This window comes from Neopelma chrysocephalum, unplaced genomic scaffold (assembly GCF_003984885.1).
Source record: "Neopelma chrysocephalum unplaced genomic scaffold, ASM398488v2 Primary Assembly neopelma1_182445, whole genome shotgun sequence".
Classification (NCBI taxonomy): Eukaryota; Metazoa; Chordata; class Aves; order Passeriformes; family Pipridae; genus Neopelma; species Neopelma chrysocephalum.
The window spans coordinates 20,381-33,189 of record NW_020938000.1 but is presented as its reverse complement, the minus strand read 5'-3'; the positions used below and the strand labels follow the sequence as shown (position 1 = coordinate 33,189).

General features: G+C 63.0%; 1 protein-coding gene across 1 annotated transcript; it reads left to right on the top strand.

Moving 5' to 3' along the window:
• Positions 1–3,158: 3,158 nt before the first annotated feature.
• Positions 3,159–10,591, top strand: LOC113962527 (transcription factor E2F2-like). Its single transcript, XM_027673286.1, is given in 7 exon segments — positions 3,159–3,465; positions 8,531–8,618; positions 9,019–9,238; positions 9,367–9,525; positions 9,695–9,809; positions 10,056–10,259; positions 10,261–10,591. Coding segments are annotated over 7 exon segments (1,353 nt in total). The 5' UTR covers positions 3,159–3,180; the 3' UTR covers positions 10,543–10,591.
• Positions 10,592–12,809: the final 2,218 nt, after the last annotated feature.

Here is a 12,809-nt window from a genome sequence, read left to right as displayed (position 1 = left end):
GGGGGGGGCTCAGCAGCCCTTTGGCAGGAGCTCCCGAGAGTGCCGTGGGATTCCGGGGGGGGGCTATTCCTGCCCTCTCCCCACTCCCTCTGGAGACCATCCGCTGTCCTGGCAGCCACCCTGCGTGTTCCTGACAGCCCTCGCCCTCCCTTTCCCACGGGTGACATCGGGGCTCCGTCACGGGGGGACTGGGGGCTTCACACACGCCCTAAAATCCACCGAGGACGAGGCTCCACCCCTCTGTCCTTGTGCTCCAGTGTCCCTCCATCCCGTGTCCATCCATCCCTGCATCTCCTCATGGGCCCCGGGATGCCGGTACCGGGGCCGGGGCGGTGCGGGCCCCGCAGCCGCGGCTCGCTGCTGCCGTCTCCAGGGCAGAGGGGGAAGAGCCCGGCTCGCCGGGAAGGACCGGCGCCTCCTCTGGTGTTCCCTTCGGGAAGAACTGGGACCTCCTCTGCTTAGGGTCCCTGATCCCTAAGCTGAATATCCAGAAGATTTTCCAGATCCTGAGGGGAGCAAGAGCAGGGAGGTGGCACCCCAAAGCCTCTGGCGACCCCGTCTTGGTCTGGGCAGAGATTCAGTGGCCCAAATGTGGTGCCCCCATTCCCATGTGCTGGATCTGCACTGGGAAAGGCTCTTCACCATCACCTCTTCACCTTGGTTTGGGGGTGCAGTGCAGACCCTCCCCAGACCCTCAGGGGAGGGAACACAGATCTCCTGGCTCCTTCCCCTGCCATGGCCAGTGCAATGATGGATCTCTCACCTTGCCCCAGGGTGAGGAGCTGGTCAAGGGGCTGGTCAGGATGCTTCAGGCCATCCTCAGGGTCACCCCGGACTTCTGGAACATCATGGAATGAAATGCTCTCTAGGGTCCCTTCCAACCCAAACCCCTCTGGGTTGGAGGGTGGAAGCTGGTGGCTGTCACCCTTCTGGACGCCCTGGTGTCACAGGGAGATAGAAGTCTGTGGTTTCTGGCTTGGGAGACGACTTTGGTGGTGGAAAGCCATGGCTGGAAGGCCCAGAGGAGGTTTATTAGGTACTGTGAGGGAAGAATGCTCCCGTCTTCTCCTCCCTCAGCACAGTCGAGGGGTTGAGGGCCATCCTACCCTGAACCCAGGCCCTCCCTGTACCCCAGTGTTCCTGTTCCAAGGGTCACCCACTGGAGCCAGCCCAAGGCAGCCAAAACCATGGATTTATCCACCCTGCTGTTCATGGCCTTGTCTTTGTGCACTGAGATGGAGATGGCAGTTGCCTCCTTCCTGCAGGGGGGAAAATGAAGGTCTGGGTGGGTTGAGCTGCCAAGCTCAGCCGTGCTCCTGGCAGAGGGACACGGTGCCCAGCCGAGGTGGCATCACTGCTGCCAGGCCTTTTGTTGTGCCTCAAAGCCCCTGCACGGTGGGAGGCAAATGCCTGTCCTGGATTGGATGTTCCTGGCACGTTTTTGGGTGTCCCTTCCAGCTGAGTTGGAGTCTGGAGGTCTGGTGTCTGTCCTCATCCACAGCAGAGGCCATGCACGGCGTGTGTGTCCGTCTGTCTGTCTTCCAGGAGGCTTCTTGGCAAGAAAGTCCATCTCTGCACGTGGTCACCCCCATCCCAGACCTGGACATGGGGTTGGCTCATGCTGGAGAGGAGAATGAGGGAGAGGAATGAATGGATGGAGGCAACCAGGTGATGGAGAGGAACCAGGTGGTGAAGAGGAACCAGAGGATGGAGAGGAACCAACTGCTGTGGCTCAGTGACCTCAGCAGGATTAAACTGTGGGGTGTCTCAGTGGCCTTTTACTGGTCCCAGTAAGTCTCGGAGTTGCCCTCACTCAGGGGTTTGCTGCTGTCTCAGTGACTGCTGTCACTACTGCACCCTGAAATACCCCATGGGCCAAAGTGGGGGCCCTTCACCCCGTCTTTCTCCCTCCCCTTTTCCAGAAAGACCTGGTGCACCCCAAGGAAATACTGGGTGGGATATGCAGGTGACATTGAGTGGTGGGTTGGGTGAACTTCTGAGAGTGAACCAGGGGCCAAATCTGCTCATGCTGAGCCCGTCTGAGGTCCCTGCCCCCCCCCAACAGCACCGACCCCTGCCTGCGGGGTGGGGGGTCCCAGATGGCCTCTGGCTGGAGGACCCCGACATTTTTTGTCTCCCAAACAGATGCAGCCCCCTCTGCCCCACCCCGGGGTGCTGCAGCTGGGGGTGTGGGTGGGTGGGGGTGATGGGAAATGGGGGGATGAGGGTGGAAGGATGCGGAGGGGGTGCTGAGGATGGGGGAGGCGATGGGAAATAGGCAGGATGACAGGAATGGTAAGACAATGGGGACATGGGGGATGATTGGGATGGGGATAGGGGAAGATGGGAATGATGGGAAATGGGGGGAATGAGGATGGGGGAGAGATGGGGATGCAGAGGCAATGGGGAAGGGGGGGTGATGGGGGCTGGAGGGGTTGCGGCCCCCAGATTAGAACCCACCAGAATGAGGGGGGGTTTCCTCTAATCAATCAATCAATCAATCAATAAATGACAAAAAATGAATCCTAGCCGCGATCCCCAACACCAATGACCCCCCACCCCCATCCCAGGCGCCCCGCCTCATCCTCGGAGGTGGTCTCAATGAGGCCCCACCCCCTGATTTGCATACGGGCACCCCGCCCCGCCTCCTCCCTCTCGCGGCCGCGCGGCCCCTTTAAGGCCCCTCCCGCCAGCGGCGGGGAGGGGGCGGGGCCTGGGCGGCAGCAACCAATCAGCGCGCGGCGTTTTCCGCGGGAAATCCGAATTTCGCGGGACGGGTTTTGGGCATAAAAAAAAAACGGAAAAAAAAAAAAAAAAAGGAAAGAAAAGAAAAGAAAAGGAGCGATCGGGCCCCGGCGCGATCGGGCGGTAGCGGAGCCGGGCGTGGGGGGTCCCGGCACACGGCGGGGCCGCGCCCCGGCCCCATCCGGCCCCCAACGCAGCCGATTTTTGGGGCTAAAAGCGCTTTTTCCCGCCCGTTTTGGCGGCATCCCTGCCGCCTTGCTTCTCTGCAGGTTTTTCGGGGGCTTTTGGGGGACCGGCCGATGGCATTGCCCGCCGGGCCCCCTCCCCGCTCCCCCAAAATGCCACGGCTGAGATTGTGACCCCCTTCCCCGGTGCGGAACCGCGGGGTGCTCCTGCCCCCTCCCCCGGGCCGGGCTTCTCGGAAAGGACTTTGCAATGCTGCGGCTCCCCAGGGGAGTGTCCCCCGCCCCGGGGAGGGGGGGCACCGCCCTCCCGGCCCCCGCTCCCCACCACCACCCGAAGAAGGTCATGTCGGTGATGGGCTCCAGCGAGCGGGGGACTTCCAGCATGGGCAGCCCCCCGTTATCCAGCGGCTGCTTCACCCAGGTCTACACGCCGGCGGCTGTCAGCGTCCCCGCTGCCCGCAGGGGGTGTTTCTATGACACCCCCCAGGGCCCCGAGCTCAGGACCCTCGGCTCAGCCTCGGCGGGACGGCTGCCGGTAAGGTGTCTGCACCCCCTCCCCTCCCCGGGCATCGCTGCGGGGGCACGGGGGGCTGGGGGTCGAGCAGGGTGGGGAGCGAGGGGTGGGTGACCCCAGCGCCTGCAGCCCCCTCCCTTCCAAATTTTGCAGCTGCTTCTGGGGGTCTGCGCCCCCCGAGGTGTCTTTTTGGGGTGGGGGAGGGTGAGGTCTGAAATCAGGAGTCGCAGTGAAATGGCTCAGATGTTTCCCAACTTCCCCTCGCCCCTGCGTGCCCGCGGCTCCGGCTTCCGCTTTTCGGCCTTTTTCGGTCCTTTTTTCCTTTTCTCTGGCTTGCGAAAAGTCCGGGTTGTGCCTCAAAACCCACCCAGGATTCCCGGGCCCTTCGCTAACCCCTTTCCGCGGTGGGGAAGCGAGCGATGGGTGCAGGCAGAGCCCCTGCCTGCTGTGGGTGGGGGGCACCGGCCCTGCCCTCTGGCTCTCCCCGCTTCAGGGCTGCGACCCCCGGGGCGGGGGGGACACGGGGCAGGGCTGGTTCAGCATCGCTGCCCATCCTTGGTTCCTGCCCGTGCCTACAGCAGGGCTTGCAATGACTGCTTTTTGAGGGGGGGGTCTCATCCTCCATGGGTCACCCCAAGGCTTTCACAGGGACCCCGCTGCTGGAAGCCGTGAAGGGGGGTCGCTGTCCCATGTCCCTGTCACCAAGTCCCCAAGGGGGTCACGGCTGGTGGCTTGCAAAGCCCAACACCCCTAAAACAGGGAAACTGAGGCACAGGTCGGGCGCTGGCCCCGTGCCCCGTTTTGGGGCGCACGGGTGGCTCTGCCCAGCCTGTCCCTCCTCCCGGAGGGCCCCCGCAGAGCCCCCCGGCCCCGTCGGCCCCGCTGGCAGCTGGCATTTAATTCCTGCCCGCCCCAGCCCGGGCACAGGTCCAGCCCTCACTGTGAGCCTCTGTTCTCCCCGGGCCCTGGGAGGGATCCCAGACCCCGCTAACTCCCATTTAGTTTTTTCAAGGCTTGATTTATTTATTTATTCCTCCCCCCCCCGCTTTTCCCCAATCTCTGATGCTCGGTGCCAGCTGGGGACATGGCCACACCGGGGGGAGAGGGGGTGTCTTAGCTCCCCCCTTTGTGCCATGGCTGTGGGGCTGGATGGGGCCTTTTGGAGCCCCATCCAGGGGGGCTTTAGGACCACCTGTCTCCTCTCTGGCCTCTTTGTCTCCAAACTGTTCGAGATGCCACATCCTGCACTGCCAGGGGCTGTTGTTTGAGGAGACACCATCGGTGCTGACCCCTCCCCTAAAATCACCCCACAAACTCCCAGTCCTGTCACTGTGGAGCTGGTTTTGGGCTAACATTCCCTTTGCCAGGATGATGATCATCATCATCATCACCCAGGAGATGCTCAGGGTCCTCCTGTCTGGGGCTGTCCCCTGAATGGGGTCTGGGGGGCTTGTGTGATACTCAGGGACATGAAATGCTTGTCCTCAAGTGACACTTGGCATCAAGAGGTTTTGGGCTAGTGGCCTCTTTGTCATCACCATCATCATCACCACCCACACCAGGAGATGCTCAGGGTGTTCCTGCCCACAACTGACCCCTTACCATGGTCTGAGGGGGCTTATTTGACCCTTGGGGACAAGACAGTGCTCCCACATCCCCCTTGGTGTCTTGCAAGTGGCGTTCCCCTCTGTCTCCATCCCATTCCCTTCTGCCATTATCCCATTCCCAGCACTGGAGGTCCCATTTCCAGCGCCGGTGTGGCACTTGGAGCCCTGACAGCTGGGGCTCCTGCCCCCCACACCCTTTTTATGGCACAACCTTTGTGTGCAGAGCCGAGGCAATCAGATAATGAGCGTTTCCTCCCAATTCCTGAGCAGGGCAATCGCGGCCGCTCCCACCTGGCACCGGCTTTGTGCCGCAGGAATGATCTGGGGTCACCTGGAGGAGCCCATCACCCAGGGAAAGCAGGATGGGTTGCCTCTCATGGTCCAAAAAAGTCCTAAATTTCAAATACTCTGCGATCTGAAGGTTCCAGAGTAGGTAAATGCGTTTTCCTCCATGGAAAATGGGTATTTTGGAGCGTTTTTAGTCCATGCCAACACTATCCTGAGTGTCTGGGGACTCTATAGGGGCTGTGGGGTCTCTGTAGGGGCTCAGGGCTGTCCAGGAGCACCAGAGGGAGGGGTGTCTGTGCTGTGGCTCTCCCTGCCTGCTCCGTGCCAGGACAAGGGTGTCCAGAGTCCACCACGGTTTCGGTATGACCTGGCAGGGCTGAGCCACCCGTGCAAAGAGCACCCGAGGGTGGCAGCCCCTGTGGGTGCTGGGTTGGCGGGAGAACCTGCTCAGCAGCACCCCTGGATTCCACAGGGGTGACACAGGGTGATCCCAGACCGCCTTGACCCCATCAAGGGATTTTTCTGCATGGGCAGGAGGGGGGATTTTTTGGGGTTGGGGATGTGTGGGGAGGTGGTGACTGTGGCTGTTGCCTTCAGAGCTTTTTGGGGATCTGGCTTTCACAGCCTCCAGCTGGGGAATGTCTCCTGGGAAGGGGCTGTGGGAGGGGATGGAGATGCTGGCTGCACTCTGGAGTGGAGAGCAGTACCTGGGGTGGGGGTTACTGCCTTTTCCCCCCAGCGCAGGTTGGTCCCCGTGTCTCCCAAGCCTGGGATCAACCTCCCACCCCTCCCTCCTCCAAATGGGGGAGTTCCACAACCCCCTGTGCTCCCCTCATGCCCCACTAGCCCTGAGCCACCCCAAGGCAGTGGGAGCTGTGCCTGGGGGGGGTTCTGACACGGCAATCCCGTGCCATGAGCAGCATCCTGATCCCGGGGTGCCCCGTGGCCCCCCGGCAGCTCCGGGTGCCCATTCCCAGGTGCTGCGTTCCCACGCCCCCGTGGGGGCGGCAGGGCTGGAAAAGGGGAGGGGACGGGGAGGGGGGAGCCCCATAAAGGGCCGGGCAGGGCCCGGGCAAGCCCGGGGAAGGCAGCGGGCTTTGTTGAAAGGGAGGGTTGGCAGGAGGAGCCCCCCGCGGCCCCCCCGGGGCTGAGGGATGCTCTGATGCTTGGGCTGGGCGCAGGGTGTAGCCCCTGGCACCAGGGCTGAGCCGAGGGCTGCTTGGCAGGCAGAGCTGGCAGGGGGCCCAGCCTGCCCCCCCCTCTGCTTCTTTACACCCCCTCCCCCAAATTTTGGGGTCAGGCATCATTTCCCACCCCACCATCCTATCAGGGTGTCCCCACATCCTGGGATGTCATACTGGGGGCTGGCAAATGGTGTGGTGGGGGCCCTACCGTGCCCTGGGGGGGGTGTCTTTGGGTTTGGTCCCTGCCCCCCCCCACCTGCTCTGGTTCATCCCACCCCCCCCAGTGCTGGCAGGGTGCTGGGAGCCCCTCGCTGTGCCCCGCTCAGCTGTCGTGTGCCTAATCCTGCCCGGCTGGGGGGGGGTGGCAGCTGGGGCACAGGAGGGACCCCCTTGTCCATTGTCCCTTGCTGGGACACTCAGGGTCCTGTCCCTGCCGCCCCCACCCCCTCAAACTGCACATGGGGGCGCAGGGGTCCCTCTTGCTCCCTTCCTGCACAAGGGGAGGGGGGGGGTTGGAGGTGTCTGGGAACACCAGGACCTGCCGTGGGGTGCTCCTGCCTCAGTTTCCCCACGCCTGGGGCAGGTGGGGTGCAGCTGAGCCCCCCCTACAGCGATGGGAGCACACGTTGGCCACGGCCATCGGTGCTGGAGGAGCAAAGGGGTGCCAGCAGAAGGGGGGGGTCAGGGTGATGCCTCCCCCCGTGCTGGCAGATGGATGGGGTCTGATCCGGGGCAGGTGTTTCCCATGCACTTGGCATTAACCGTTGGGGTGCCGCAGGCTCCGGGGCAGATCCGGGGGCAGGGGGCCGGGGATGGAGGCGCGTTGGCTGGGAAAAACCTGCTCGGGGAAGGGTGGGAGGGAACAGATTCCCACAGGAGCTCGGGACCTGCCTGGCTCCCTGGGGGGGCGGAAAACAGCCCCCGGGCGCCTCTCCCGCCGGCCCCCTCGGGTGGGAACACGCCGAGGTGCCCAACCCTTCCCCACAAAGTGGGGTGTGCTCCCCAGGGAGCCGCTGTCGGAGCGGCACCGAGCCGGCACTGGGACCTGGGAGCCATGAGGGACGTGCTGGGGGGGACCCTGTGGGACAGCCCGGCCTGGGAGCAGGTACTGGGGGGGATGGGATGGCACTGGGGGGACTCTGTGGGACAGCCCAGACTGGGGGGGGTTGAGATGGGGCTGGGGGGCTGCTTTCTGCTGCTGAGCCAAAGTGTCCTCCCAAAATCCCCCTGTGCACATTTGGGGGTGTGGGGGTATCCCGGGGGATTTGTTTGCGTTTGGAGTGGTTGGGTGACACCCCCCCAGCTCCCCTCTGTGTCTCCTCTGCTGCACCCCCCCTTTCTTTCTTCTCCCCAAGTGCTGCTGGGGTGTCCCTCGGGGGCGATTTCAGGGAACTGCTTGCCCTGGTGAGGGGACACGTGTGTGGGGATGTGTGTCCCCCCCCCTCCCAGGCCCCAGTGCCCCCCCCCAGCTTGCCCCAGTTTCCCTCCAGCTGGGTGCACGTGCCCGGGGCACCCGCAGGTCCCGGGGGGGCTGAGCTTGGCTGGTCCCGGGTGTGCTGGTGGCAGCTGGGTGTCCTCGGCTGCCTCAGCCGTCACCGGGGCGGGAGGAGGGGGGGGTGAAACCCAGCTGGCAGGGGCAGGGTGGGAGGGGGAGGATCCGGAGCCTCCGCGTTCCCAGGGCTCAGCCCCGTGGAGCCCTGCCAGGAGCTGGGGGTGAGGGGAAATCCCAGTGGGTTCCTGGGGAGCTCTGGGGTGGGCAGGAAGCCACTGGGGGTGGATGGGACCCCCCCATCTCCTCCCAGCCCAGTTCTCCCGGTGGCCCCTCGCGCTGCCGGGTGCTGCTGTGCCCCTTCCCAAAAGGGATTTGGAACCGGAGGAGCCTCTTGAAGACAACTCCCACCACAGGATGTGGCACCCAGGGCTCTGTTGATGACCCCGGGGGGGCTCTGGGGAGCTCACAGGGGTGTCTGGCTCAGCTCCAATGCTGAGTTTTCTCTTCTGCTCCAGGCCAAGAGGAAGCTGGACCTGGAGGGCCCCGAATTTCGCACGCCCAAGGGGAAGGGCCGGACGCTGGCGCAGGTCCCCAGCCCCAGGAGTAAGTGGTGCTGGGTGAGGTGGGACGGGGGTGAGCTGGGAGAGGAACACACCCCACTTCTCTCCCCTCTTAGAACCATGTCCCCTCTAGCACCACCCAATGTCACCTCCCTCTCACACTGAGGAGAGGATGGGGGTCTTGTGTCCAGTGCTGTGTCACCTCTATCCCACACTAATGCAAGGACAAGGGAGAGTGTCTTGTGTCCAGCTCTATGTCACCTCTGTCCCACACTAAGGAGAGGATGGGAGGGTCTCTTGTGTCCAGCCCCGTGTCACCTGCATCCCATATTCCACACTAAGGAGAGGATGGGAAGGTCTCTCACGTTCAGCCCTGAGTCACCTCCATCCCACATCCCAAACTAAGGAGAGGACCGGGGGGGTGTCTCCTGTTTCCCCCACAGCCCCCAAGTCTCCTGGGGAGAAGACCCGCTACGACACCTCCCTGGGGCTGCTCACCAAAAAATTCATCCGCCTGCTGAACGAGTCCCCCGACGGCGTCGTGGACCTGAACCGGGCGGCCGAGGTGCTGGAGGTCCAGAAGCGCCGCATCTACGACATCACCAACGTGCTGGAGGGCATCCAGCTCATCCGCAAGAAGTCCAAGAACCACATCCAGTGGATGTAGGTGATGCTGGGGAAGGGGGGGGGGGGAAGGCTGGAAACAGGCCGTGGGGATGGGGCAGGGCGGGTGGCTCGGGGGACGTGCGGGGTGTACTGTGGTGTCACTGAGGGGCCATCCCCGCTGGCAGGGGGACGGGGATCTTCGAGGACGCGGCGGTGACGGCGAGGCAGCAGGTGCTGCGGGAGGAGCTGGCTGAGCTGGCCAGGACGGAGAGGACGCTGGAGCAGCTCGTGCAGGACTGTGCCCTGCAGCTTCGGCAGCTGGTGGAAGATGAGGCCAACCAGAGATATCCTTGCTGAGGGAGACAGGAGGGAGGGAGGGCAGGGTCTTGGGGAACCCTCTGAGCCTCTTCTCCAGTTGGATTCCCTTGGGACTGGGGGGATGCTTGGAGGGATGGGGTGGGGTTGATGTCCTGCTTGCAGCCCCTCTTTTTCCTATACCTCGTGCCTGTCCACGCTGGCGTATGTCACCTACCAGGACTTCCGTGCCATCAGCAGCTTCCAGGAGCAGACAGTGATCGCTGTGAAGGCTCCCCCAGAGACACAGCTGGAAGTGCCAGACTTCAGCGAGGTGTGTGTGCATGGGGCTGGGGTGTGGGTGCTGCTGGATCCACGCCATCCTCAGTGGGTTCCTCTGGGGAACCAGCCCAGCCTGACCCTGGGTGGTTTTGCAGTGTCTCCGTGGGGCTGTTTGACCCTGACCTGGTCCTTTAGGGGTTGCAATGCCCTGTGAGGGCCCCTTGTGGGTTGGGGGCTGTGGGGTGGGATATGGGAGACCTTCTGGCTGCCCCCCCTGAGCCTTGCTCTGCCTCTCCAGGACAACTTCCAGCTCCACTTGAAGAGCACCAACGGCCCCATCGAGGTGTACCTCTGCCCGGAGGAGATCACGGAGGAGAGCCCCACCAAGGACCACCCCGGCCCCTACGCTGCCACCTCCCCACGGGACCACGCCATCCCCCTTTCCCCACCAAACAGCTCCAGACCAGCCCCACAGCTGCCCCACGCCACCCCCCAGGGCTGGGGGGGGCACAGGAACCCCTTCCTCACCCTCATCTCTGCCTCTCACCATCCCAGGGGGGCCCAGCTCGCTGCTGGAGGTGGAGCCCGGGCTCCTGGGCTCTCCTGCCCACCTCCTGCAGCAGACAGAGGACCAACTGCCCTGCACCCACTCCCAGCTGGACTTGGGACCCTTCGTCGCCTTCTCGCCCCCCCTGGAACAGGACGATTATCTCTGGGGGCTTGAGGGTGAGGGTGTCACTGACCTCTTCGAGGCCTACGACCTGGGGGACCTGCTGAAGCCCTGAGTGTCCCCCCCAGGCTCCACTGCCTTTGTCCCCGCTGGTCACTTGTGTCCTGAGCACGTGGGGTCTCTGCGGGGTGGCTGGGGAGAGTGGGGGGTGTTGGGGAGCGCTGGGTTTTCTGAGGGTGCTGGTGGGGGGCTTGTGTTGCCCACCCTGTGTGGACTCTCCTCACTCTCCTGGGCTGGTTATCACCTGGGGCTGTTTGTCCCAGAGATCCATCCAGGTCCCATCCCAGCGTCCTCCCAAAAAGCTGTGGGGTGCCAGTGCTGATGCTCCCCACCGTAACCCCCCCACTGCCCTGGAGGTGCTGGTGGACTGGGGGTGCTTCTGGGTGCCCCAGGTGGCTTTGGGGCACCCCTGGGGGGGGTAGAGAAATCCCTGCCCAGAGTGGGCTGTGTCATGTTTTCCAGTTGCTCCCCAGTTAAACTGGTTCTTCAGGGTCATGACAGGTCGTGTCCAGCAGCATTTCCCCCCACCATGGCTGGAATATCCTTAAAAATACCATCCAGGCAGCAAAGCTGAAGTGACCTTTGGGTGATGAGAGGATGAGGCTTACGAGGCTCCAGCAAATCCCTGGCCAGGACACGGAGCCATATTCCCTGGGGGGGCTGCACCCCCTCTTCCCCAGTCCTTACAAGCTCCCTCCAGCCTCTTGGAGCTACTGGTGCTGGGAGTATTGAAACTGGAGTGTACTGGGAGGAGGTGCTGGCCTGCAGAGGGGCTTGGGAAGCAGCATGGGACGAGCCCTTGGACACAGCTTTTAATTGCAAAATATCCATAATTATTGCACTGTATTTATCTGGGCCCTCCCTTTGGCATGGGGCTGGTGGGGGTCGGGGGGGGTTGGGTTTGTCAGCGGGTGTATTTAAGTTGTCCTTCCTTGGGTTGTTGGTGCTCCTGCAGTTTGGCTTGGAGGTGGTGTGGGTGAGAGTGTGTTTTGGCTTGGAAAAACTCGTGGCACTTGATGTTTTCTGCCCGGGAGGGGTTGAAATAAAATGAAATTTTGGTGTTTAGAAGGGGCTGTTTTCCTCTAAGCAGCAAAACGCTGGAGTCGTTTGGGAGGAGGGAGGTGTTGGGATGTTTTTGTTCCTGTTTTCAAGCATAAAAAAAAGCCTGTTTTGGGGCTTTTTAACTGGCCAGCCTGCTCTGAAGGCACTGGTGGAGAAGGGGGTTGAGATGAAGCCATAAAAACAAGTCTGACCTGCTCCTATTGGTGCTTTCCAGCCCAAATCCAGCTGGGATGAGCTTTCGCCTGAGCTTTCGCCCCTTAAACCAGGAGCATGGGAAAAGCCCCAGGGATGGGGGTCGGGTCCCTATGGATACTGGGGCTGGATGGGCTCATGCACCCTGATTTCAGGGCAGGTTTGGGGGCTGCAGAGCAAGATCCTGGGGGAGCTGTGCCTGTGGAGGGTCCTTCCCCCGCCTGCTGCCCGTCCTGGGGATGCCCACAGTGCTGGTGTCACAGTGATCAGTGGTACCAGGGGATGGTGGTACCCGATGTCTGGTGGTCCCCAGTGATGCCCAGTGGTACCTGGTGATGATCAGTGGTCCCCAGTGATGCCCAGTAGTGACTGGTGAGTGTTGCTGGTACTTGATCTCCAGTGGTACCTGGTGATGTCCAGTGGTACCCACTGATGGCTGGTGGTACCTGAGCTTGTGGCACGTAGCTCATCTGGTGAGGTGGAGGAAGAGGAGGAAGAGGAGGAGGAAGAAGGAGAGGAGGAGGAGACCCCCCCGCCAGGTAAGCCAGGCGAGGGGCACAGAGTGCCGTAGGCACGACCCTGTCCCCACGTCCCCATCCCCGTGGGGCTGTGCGTGCCGCAGGAGCTCGGGGGGTGTCACCGGGTCGTGTGGCCCCCCCCCGCAGTCCCCGGACCGGCCAGGAGGTGGCAGGGCCACCCCAGCCAAGGGACCGCCCCGGCCCCGCGCCCGGAGGGACCCCGCGGCGCACCGGGGGGAAGAGAAGGTTGGGGGAGGCTCTTACCCATGAGGAACCCCCAAATCCTTCCTGCTCCCGTCCTGCCTGGGCTGCAGCCTCTTAACCCTGTGTCTGCCAGAGCCCCGCTCTGCTCAGGGATGTCCCGGGAGCTCGGCAGATGCCCGATTCCCTCCAAATTAGGGTGGGCACCCCCAAACCGTGGGTTTGCCGGTGCCTGAGGGATGGGATCTTTAAAGCACAGCCATTCATCCAAGGCCTGTGATGGCTCTTCCCACACCCTGGTCCCTCCCAGCACCCCAATGATGCCGAGATAGAGCAGGGTTTGAGCTGG